The 10,588-nt window shown below is 41.2% G+C and overlaps 2 protein-coding genes across 2 annotated transcripts; one reads left to right on the forward strand and one right to left on the reverse strand.

Annotated features, from left to right (window-relative positions):
- The first annotated feature begins 2,352 nt into the window (after positions 1-2,352).
- Positions 2,353-6,210, forward strand: LOC130522342 (tectonic-3-like). Its single transcript, XM_057026614.1, has 14 exons — positions 2,353-3,053; positions 3,258-3,372; positions 3,458-3,555; positions 3,627-3,742; positions 3,828-3,936; positions 4,019-4,131; positions 4,227-4,265; positions 4,408-4,482; positions 4,574-4,693; positions 4,770-4,868; positions 4,953-5,056; positions 5,135-5,282; positions 5,623-5,757; positions 5,831-6,210. The coding sequence occupies exons 1-14, from the start codon at positions 2,525-2,527 to the stop codon at positions 6,065-6,067; spliced, it is 2,037 nt and encodes a 678-aa protein (XP_056882594.1). The 5' UTR covers positions 2,353-2,524; the 3' UTR covers positions 6,068-6,210.
- Positions 6,001-10,572, reverse strand: mto1 (mitochondrial tRNA translation optimization 1). The gene is made up of 13 exons (XM_057026599.1): positions 10,418-10,572; positions 9,619-9,820; positions 9,302-9,501; positions 9,099-9,216; positions 8,660-8,958; positions 8,406-8,518; positions 8,130-8,320; positions 7,915-8,045; positions 7,237-7,441; positions 6,936-7,107; positions 6,751-6,860; positions 6,516-6,673; positions 6,001-6,378 (listed from the first exon to the last, which is right to left on the reverse strand). Exons 2-13 carry the CDS (start codon positions 9,806-9,808, stop codon positions 6,220-6,222), a joined length of 2,046 nt encoding a protein of 681 aa, XP_056882579.1. The 5' UTR covers positions 9,809-9,820; positions 10,418-10,572; the 3' UTR covers positions 6,001-6,219.
- Between the last annotated feature and the right edge of the window lie 16 nt (positions 10,573-10,588).

A 10,588-nucleotide genomic window follows, 5' to 3' on the forward strand; every position in this document is an offset into this window, starting at 1 on the left:
CAACATATGAATTTATTTGTATCTTCATTGAAAAGAACCAGCCCAAAGACAGCAAATTCCAAAGAAGCTGAGCAATATTTTATTTTCTTTATTTGTTTAAATTCCTAATTGTAATACCAATACAATAAATGTTCATAGTTCAAAGTTTAATTCCAATTTTAATGGTATTCACTGCAAAGTGCAGCCATGCAAGGCGCTGCTACTAATCCCATTGACCATTGAGGCATCCCAAGAATTTCAAGACAGAGGTGGAGTTTCAGAAAATTAAGCTCTTGCAAAAAGCTAACCTTACTTCCCGTGGGAATTGTGAAAAAGCCTGAAATTTCATTTTAATCTGAAATGGAAGATAAAACATTTTATTCAATAGATAGTGTTGTACTTGCTGTTTACACAGGATTAAAGAGTTTGAATATAAATCCAAAATTACTTTTTGAAAATTTGAAGAGATGGTTTGTTTTGGAGAATTTGCATTTGTCAATATAAAATTCAGCCAGTAGCATAATCAAATTAGAATTAAAATGTCCTCTTTTTAAGGAAGCCTGAATGTAAACTCAACCAAAAATGACATTTTGCAACCATAGTTCAAAATCACAAAATATGTTTTCAAGTATGAGTTTATGTATTGCCAGAGTTTACAAATATGAGCAGATTTCCAAAACTTGAATGATTCTTTCAGTATGAAAGACAGAAAAAGTATCATTCACATTATCTCAAGTTTGATCAAAAATAATGGGGACCTGACAGGGAAACAGCAGTCAATTATTTGGTTAGAAACATCTTTCACTTTGTTCAATAGAAAGTATTTTTGAGGAAGACACCAGATTTCTTATCAGCACAGATGTTTTACACAACTACTCCAGCAAAATACACATGCTGAAGCAGAGATCATGTTGATCTGGAACAGACCCAGCATTTTACACATGACCAACCTCAGAGATATTTACACTGGTTAAGCAAACATTTAAATGAGTAGACAACAATGTCACACAGGAATTTATCACAATGGAAAATTGCTACGAAGTAAGTGGAATCTAAAAGTGATTTCAGATTTATTCTTGAATAAAAATAATAGATATTCTTCATTAAATAACTGCTTAATCCAAATGATATCAATGGTGAACCATTCTTTAAAAAGCAGATCTGTTCTTGAAAAGTATGTATCCATTGTTCCAAGTAGAATAACTGTGTACTGAAAAATTGTGATTGTACAACAATAACGGTTGACAGTAGAGAGGTTCATGTGGTGGTTACCTTTTTGTACTTTTCCTAATAAAAGAATGAAAATGTTTAAATGGTTTCTTGATTTTTGGATTTTATGTAACACCAACTTTGACTGGAAGATGTGTATTAGATTGAGAAAAAGACACTTTTACCACTGAAAGTTCACATTTGTTTATGTTAGGCTACAATCCAGAGGCCCACATAGGGAATTCATCAATCTTATCTAGAGCAGACGATATTTGAGCGAAATCCTTTAAAAACAGGGTTGTGTTGTCTGCTACCTGGCTGATAATTATTTGTCGTGCTATGCTATGGCCTGCCAAAATTGTCCCGGGGTCTTCGACACTGACGACCCCGGGTCGTAACGATATAATTCATTTTTTCATTTATGTGGCTTGGATAAAAACACAATAAGCGGTAAGAACTGTGTCAGAGGATGGTTAGTTTAGTTAGGGAGCTGAAGGACCAGCAGCCTCCTGCAGCAGTCCCAGATGTCATCATAGCCCACCCTCAGAACGGATGTTTCAGAACTATGGTTGATAGTTCTAACTTGCTATGCTGACCAAACCCCTGTTTGAAAACAGGTGGGTTCTGTGCTTTTAATCATCTGGTTCAGTGTCAGACACTGTGTCTGACATGCTGTGGCTGATTGTGTGTGGGTGAAGGGGGGCTCCTGACGTCTGAACACAAGTAACAAGATAAAGAAAACTGATGAAAGGACAAAGATGGGACAAAGGACAAAGATGAAAGGATCAAATACGCTTTGACCTAATCTTTTAAAGGTTCAAAGCTTAAGGCATTACTTGACTCAAGTAACTTCAGAAAGTAATGATAGAAATACAAAACAGGCAAGATATTAAAAGAGAAAATTGATTCTCTGCCTCTGCAAGAGGGCTGTGACAGGGTGGAAAACTGTTTAATGTGGATTTATGAGGCATTTAAGGCAATTAAGTTGAACTTTTTCAGTGGCTGAAAAAGACAAGTTAAAATTTGAACAAAAATACCTTATCTGCAGTTCAAAAACAGATTTAAGGTGTCCTTTGTTCACGTTCGTCTCTGCCATTACGATAACGGTAAATGTGTATTATGCAAATTAGGTCGTGACGTCGTCAGACCTGGACAGCCAATAGCGTCTCTCCTTATTGAGGAGCGAGTAAATCTGAACCCGGCGCTAACTGCTAAAACACATGCTAGCTACTGTAATGCTTCATAAACAAGTGCTAATTAGTTATATCGTATGGCACGAGAGACCAATTTAGGTCAAATTAAACTCAATGTCGACCTGATTTAGCGAGCTGACTGGATGTGGATACCCTGCATAATCATGACTAACGAAATGAAGTTTTGTGGGTGTTTTCTGATTTGGACATTAATCGCCATCTGCTCACATTTGACAAATGCAACGGCGGAACCAGGCTCTAATTCAACCGTAAATGACACTTTTGCAAATGTGGAGCCGGACGGTACACCATCTCCGACCCATCCATTCACCCACCCTCCAAATACGGTTCCTTTGCGGGGTGGCGAGGGGCAGCTGGACCCTCTCCCAACTGCCTCCGGACGAGAGGCGGGGTACCCCCTTGACGAGTCACCATCTCCAACCACTTGGGATAATTCAACCGAAGGGAAGGGTTTCAGATCAGAGATGCCACCTCCGACCACTGACGGTAATGGGGAACCTTTGAGAAGAGCAAGCCCTCCTCCGGCTGATGCCACCATCGAGGACGATCATCCCGACTTCATAAACAGCACGATGAATGAGTCTGAAGCTCTGGCTGTGGGCAGGGAAGCACAATCTGCCACCACTCTCCAACCCGGGCCGCTTTCAGGGGGTAAATACACTTTCAGATGCCCTAATTTATGAAAATACTCCCATTCATTTCTGTTTGACGGTTCTGTCTTTAAACTCTTGTGAAAAATCGTTCTGGTTCCAAATCTTTATATATGGCTCCAATGACTCTTTCCTTTGTCTTATCTACCAAACCCAGGTTAACATAAATAACACAACACGAATGACATAAATCTTTATTTTTCAGCTTGTCTCTGTGATTTAACTCCTGATTTCTGTGACATCGACTGCTGTTGTGATACAGCAGATTGTCATGGGGCCAACTTGAGCACTTTTTTGACCGAGTGCCCACAAAACCCCCTGTAAGTCCAATTACAATATATGCTTTAGCATTATAGTATGTAAATGACATGCATTTATCATTACATTCTGTTTGATATTTTCCAGATCAGGAGTTTGTGTTGAGAAATGGCTGATGTTCAGGGCCAATGTTGATCCAGCTCTCATCACTGTGACTGATTCCCTCATATGTATCAATAATGAAGGTTTGTATGTATAACTAATAAATAAAATGGCAGCACATGATGCTAATGCTTATTCCTAAATCCTCTCACAGTAGACGATGGTCCGCAGTTCCTTCCAGCTCTAACTCGGCTTCCAACATTAGGGAACTCCTACCATTTTTCATCCCCAGCACCGATGAGCAGCACTTACAGCAGAAATTTCTACAGGGTAAAGACATGCTGACAGTATCCCACATGATTAGTTACTTGATGTGCAAGTATGTGGGCAACTGAGATGCATTTAATGTCTGTAGGTCGATGATGTCATCCAGACATATTTCTCCAATTTGTCTGTGCGGGGTCTCCTCCGCCAGCCGTCTCCAGGGCCTTTGGGTACATTCTGCACCAACCAAAATCCAGCAAGTATGTTTTCACCAAGGATTGACCACCCGCTAAGATGATGAAGCATTTGAATTTACATGGAATTTCTGTTCTCCCCTTTAAGAGTTTTTGAGATCGGTGTCATTCTCCTGTACTCGTACTGTAACTCGTCAGTCGTGCTCCACGGATCCAAATCTCAACGCTCATTCGTATTTCTACAATATGAGCCTGACAAAGGTCAGTGAATTTATCTGTACCCTGGTCTTTACTTATAAGTAATGCCTGGTAAGAACTCCAGAGCAGAGTCTAACATACTTTTTATTCTGTGACAGATTCCAGTTGTTGAGATGAAGCAAGTGTCAGATTTTCTAGTAGGTTTCTGAGCAAACACAAGAGTTACGAGTCTCACTTGATTTAAACAGAAATTCCTTTCTTGACTGCAATCTCATCTGCAAAGATTTAGTAAGTTTCTTAAAGAAAAGAGTCTTTTGTGACGTGTGTATTTTGTTTCAGATCGCTGTTACTCCCCAGTCTGATTGGCCAGTACCAAGTGAACATAACAGTTCCTGTCTTAATGTAGTGAAAAAGGTGAGTCCTTGGATTGCTTTGGTCAATGTTTTTTCTGCCTCTGAAGGACAAATGCATCAAACCATTCCGCTCTGTTCTGCTTTGCATACAGGTGGAGTTTATCATTGGGTACACGGGTAGAGGGGAGCTCACATATGCAAATGTAAATGTCATTTTGGCTGATGTGGCTCCAGATCAATCGCTGTTGCAGACTCACTCTGTGCTATTCCAGGTAAGCTTTGACACCCACACTTTCCAGCAATAAATGGAGGCCAGTTTCAAACATCGGCATTGACTCTGTTTTCCAGCTGGAAGCAGGTACACCTCCTCCCAGATGGCCGAGCTCTGCTGTAGGACTCAGGATCGGATCCCCTGTTATGACTCTTTTAGATGGAAAATTGCTGCCTGTATCCTCAGAAACAACCCAAGCTGTGTAATTGAGTTTCTCCTACCTTTGAGTTAAATATACAGTTTCCTTGACAATAGGATAGCTGACTACACTGGGGGTGTCACAGAGTGGGAAATGCTCCTCTGACCCCAACAGACGATCACCCATCCTCTTCATGTTCAACACCTTCACTGGGTGCACATTGAGGTGAGTACATCTCTTTTTCACCATTCTTCTTTTTGTAAATAAACTACAATAATGATTGTGTCACCCTCTGGTCTTAAGGTTGGATTCAGATAACTGCTCAGTACTGCGTTCCCAGATTTACACCATCTTGGAAGGCCTTAACACTTCCGATATGGTGGCCATGAATTTTGGATCCCAACCTGAGTGGACAAGAGTCATCAATAAGAGGTGTCCTATCAGCACAGAGGTACTGCAGAAGAGAAGACAGTGGCTTAGTGTCCCAAGTTCTTGTTCACAATTGTTATGTAGTGTACTGACCTGAAGAACAAACAGAGCTGTCAGACAAAGCTCCTGGTATGAGATCCTCATCTGTTAGGCTGAATTTTGGTTGGTGAATCAGGAAGGCTCATAGAGCAGATGAGGACCTCAGGCACATGCACGGCTATTAAGGAACAGCCATTGTCATGTGCCCACGGTGTGCCTACAAGTCTCTGAAGCGGTTTTGGATTGAGATGTTTAAAAATGACAATAGTTTTAAACAATATGTATTTGTTCTTCCTCAGCAGTAATGTTGTTCTCCCACTTAGGAGTCATGTGAATCAGGATGTGTCCTCCCCAAAGGGCTCTCTATCCAAGTTCTGTGGGCCCGGCAGGGTCCGTTAGATCTTTCTCAGAACTACATCCTCGGGGCAAAATACCTTTTCCAGTGTCAAAAATTCCAAGTATGTGCACATTCAGACACACGGGGTGAACTTTTTTGAACACAGTTTCAACTGACTTTTGTCTTTTTTTTAGTGTCCTGTGTCATCACCCCTTATTCTAACCACTGAAGTGACCTTTGCTGAGACTACACGTTACCCAGACCCCCCCAGAAACACACCTCAGCCCAAGTGGAAGTTTCCATTTGGTTTCTTCAGCCAAGGCATCACTGAGCTGGATGGACACTTTATAATGAATGGCAGTGAGAAGGTCACATGGAGTTTAATTCTGTTCACAGTAATGTTACTAACAGGATTAGAATTTTTCACGTAACTTAGAGCACAAAGGGTCGCTTGCACTGACTTGTATCAAAAAGGGAACAGCTGTTTATTTTATTAATTTAAATTGTAAAATGCTTTAACTTTGTTATTTTTATGTTTTTTAGATTAAATAGGTTTTTAATATGCACTGTACAAGTCCTTAATTTACTGTGTCAAAGATGCATTTCTTTCACAAGGCTCTTCTATCTCCTCCCTCTGGTCTGAGCGGTTTCTCTGTGCTCTCTTTTTTGTTTGCTTCACATATTTGAGGAGATGGACGATGGCTGCCGGAGTCATGCCTTGTAAACGTGTTGCAGCACCAAGCTGTTGAAAATCAGAGAAGAATTAACTGCAGCAAATATATATTTTTTAAACAGCAGAAATATTTTAATGGGGGATCCATTTCTAGACTTAGTCATTTCTACTAGTTCCAAGTTTACAAAAAATCATTAGCTACTCACAGTGCTGGGTCGAAACCTATCCAAAATCTCTCTGACTTCCTGAGACAGTGACACTGGCAGAGAGAAATAGTCAATGTCCTGTGGAAGAAACATGCTCTCTTCCTTTTGAATTCTATCCATCTCCTTCTTTTGAAGGTCACAGTGAGGCTTGTAAACAGCTGGAAATGGGAGAAACAGACTTAAAGCAGCTTAAATATAACGAAAGTTAAAAAAAGTAGCGAAAAGGTAGAATCACCTTCTATTTTGAGTCTTTGTGAAAACTCCACAAAAGGACACAGGACTTCTGGGAAACAAGATGCCAGCATTTCATAAGATACTTGATTGTACTGCAGAACAGCCATGCCACTGATGGAAAACATCACAGTATCAGGACCAGGAGACAAGTCATTTTTGACTACATGGTGAAATGAAAAGCTTTACTTTAGAACTGAATTCTTAGCATCACTAATGTGGACGTCGGGCAGCATTTTTCTCCAGTTGTGTCTGGACAATGTGAGATCCTGAAGGGCTGCCAGAGCATCTGCCAGACTGTTCTTCACCCTCAATGCCTCCTGGTAACGCTCAGAGGACACACATCCCACTTCCTCAAAACCTGAGTTGAAGATAAAGGAAAATGCTAAAAACATCAAGACTAAATGATCAAATGAGTTACTCAGTTGGAGAGGTAGAGATCAACTACATGCTAATGATTTTGCTGTAAACCACAACCAGAGCTTCTTACCTTTAAGACTGAGGCGAAGGTCAGCGTTGTCCGGCCTTAAAGCAGTTCGAAACTCAGCCCGACTGGTGAACATACGATATGGCTCTGTAACCCCACGACACACCAGGTCATCAATGAGAACGCCGATGTAGCTCTCCGTTCGAGACAATGTCACTGGTGGCATCGAGAGCGCCCGACGGGCAGCGTTTACTCCCGCCCACAAGCCCTGCAGGAAGGACGAGTTATTCTTAGGTTCAAGTGGTCTCTGTGGCCGTGAGTTCTTAGCTGTGTTTTAAATTACTATCCAACAATGGATCAAACAGCAACTCTCAATTTTATGTCAGAGATAAAGTAGAACCTGTGACTGAGCAAATATGTCCAGGAAAATATGATACCAAATTTCCACAAACTGCTAAAAATGATTGTGGACCTTTTGCTTCACATTGCAAGTAAACAATTTGGAGCGTCAATGGTTTTACAAAAAAAGACTTAACTGTTATCAACGCTGTAGCAAAGTTAAAGGATTATGTAAAACTATAATAAGAATACATTTTACCTATTAGGTATTTTGTGAAAGAAAAAAACTGGCCATCTTTAAATAGGAAGGAAAAGTAAGACATTAACACAAAGCTGGACTTGAGTAAAAAGACCTTTTTTGCCATTTGGATTCTTCAATGTGGGAAAACAAAACACAGCTACCTGAGCAGCAGCCTCTTCATATCCTGTTGTTCCATTGATCTGACCTGCAAGAAAAAGACCCTGGGTGCTTTTTACCTGCAGGGCAGGACTCAACTGAGTGGGACACACAAAGTCATATTGCACACCATACCCTGGGAGAGCCAAAACAAGAAACTTTCAGCAATACTTCCAGATGAATCAGGTCAGAGTGACCAAAGGAGACTGGGATGCTGTACCGGGTGTGTGAATCTCTGCTCTCTGCAGAGGAGGGATCTCTCTGATAAGGCTGAGCTGCATTTCAGGAGGCATGGTCATTGACAGACCCTGAGGGTACAAAAGCTCAGATGTCAGCCCCTCAGGTTCCAGCCACACCTGGTGCTGTCGGCCGGGAAAACGGAGCACTCTTGACTCAATGGAAGGGCAGTATCTGCAAAAGACAAGGAATTATTTGGTTTGCAATGTTTAACATAATTTGTGTGTGCGCGTGTGTGTGTGACTGCATGTGTGCATACCTTGGACCCTTGGTGTCTTGATGTATGTGACAATTAAGATGAAGACTCTCCTTCACCACTTTCTCTACACCAGGTGTAGTATAGGTCAGGTGACAGGGCAGCTGCTCTTCAGGCTTAAAGGTTTTAAAACAAACCATTTATTAATTAAAAAAAAAAAAGAATAGCATTTTCTGATAATGACAATTGTGCATATCGCTGGATAACCTTGGATCTTTCCACAAACTTTGTAAGATTGGTCACTTGAATGTGTTTACCTTGCAGCGTGTTTGTTTATTGAGGAAGCTGAATGGAGTTGGATTAGTGTCAGGGGGGTGAAGCACAGCCAAGGAAAGGTCGACTGACTCCTTCACAATTCGGGGTGGTGTTCCGGTCCTCAGTCTACCCATCCTCAGTCTGAGCCTCTCTTTAAGCGTGTGGGAGAGCCCTGCACTTGATGGGGCATCTCCAACGCGACCCCCAGGTACTGTGGTTTGACCCACAAAGAGGGAACCAGCCAGGAATGTACCAGTAGTAAGAACCACAGAGCTGGCTGAGACCAATTGGCTCCCATTTGCTGAAAAGGTACGAGATTGAGAACTCTTACAGCACCCAACTACAATTTTTCATTTTAAGAACTTTAAAGAACTTTTTTTAGTAGCTGCTTTATTCAATTATATATACTGTACTTTATAATAAATACAACTCAGCTGGTACCCAAACGTATCCCAGTGACCCTGTGCTGTCCTGGCTCATCTGGCTTTGGTTCTGTAACCAGCAGCTCCTCCACTGAGCCCTCCAACACCGTCAGCCTGGGAGTGGACAGTAGCTCCGACTGAGTGATGGACAGGATGACACTTTCTCAGCAATTTAGTTTTTAATATGTACAGATAATTAATTTAATTGAGCATTTTTGATACCTGAATAAATTCACGGTAATACTGGCGGTCAAGCTGGGCCCTCGGACCCCACACAGCAGGGCCTTTTCTACGATTCAGGATGGAAAAATGGATACCGGCCCAGTCTCCTGCCCGACCACACAGCCCATCCAATGCGTCTATCTCCTTCACTAGCTGACCCTTTCCTATTCCCCCCAAAGAGGGATTACAGGACAGGGCACCTAGAAGTACAACATGTTTATATCAATGTGCAGGTACAAAATGAAAATGAGGGGGAAACTGTGCACAAGCTTTTGGCAAAAACCAAGCAGGCTCTTAAATGAAGCCTCTCCACTCACCAATCGTCTGTATTTTCTGTGAGACCAAGAGCGTCTCAGCTCCCACTCTGGCTGCTGCTGCTGCTGCCTCGGTCCCAGCGTGACCCCCACCCACAACAATGACATCGTACTGCTGATGGGCAAGTTGGCTAGCATACCTTGAGACTAACACTTGAAAACTCTGCAAGGTGGGAAGCTTCTTTGTCAACATGTGGGCGCTCACCTGCTGGATAAGAGTTGCTTGTCAGTAATCTGACAAGATTACTTTTATTAGGGTCTGCTGCTAAAGTACTCAAATAAATGGGCAAAATAATACGAGTAGGAGTCACATTTTGAATGATGTAGGAGAACATTAAGTAACAATAATAAAAAAATCTTGAAGACACAACTCTTCACTGTTCTAACAGCACTCATCCTTCCTATCCCTCTTCATAGCTCTACACTGTTAGATAGTAATTGCACTTGCACCAGATAGTTTAGGACTGTAAGGTAGTATTTTGTTCATTTGCACGGTGGCTTAATTGTGTCTCTTACTGTAAGTAACTTTGTTACTTTGCTAAATGCCTTAAACGTAACTGAAATAATCAAATAATATTTTTTCACGTTTAATTTGATTTATGAAACAATTAGACTTCTGTTTATGTTCTTAATCTATAAATTCTACAATAAACTGACTACTGTATTGAGGTTGTAGCGGTGAAGTGGGTTCAGATTTAAATATATATAGTTTATAACAAATGTAAATAAGTAACAGGACTGTCTGGTACTTTCTATGGCTATATGTAACGAAATGCACCACAAATAAAGTAATATTACTTACATTAAAACTGAAGAACCACGTGAATTATTTAGAATTCCTGATAAGCGGTTTCTATTAAATAAGTTGAGACTGAATTCAACTACAGATCTGTCTTCTAACTGCTCTTCACGGAGGCCGCCATATTGTCCGTAACCCATAGTCGTAGTTACGAGTGTACAGGCGCACCGAGAA

The sequence above is a fragment of the Takifugu flavidus genome, chromosome 1 (assembly GCF_003711565.1).
Source record: "Takifugu flavidus isolate HTHZ2018 chromosome 1, ASM371156v2, whole genome shotgun sequence".
In the NCBI taxonomy this organism is placed as follows: Eukaryota; Metazoa; Chordata; class Actinopteri; order Tetraodontiformes; family Tetraodontidae; genus Takifugu; species Takifugu flavidus.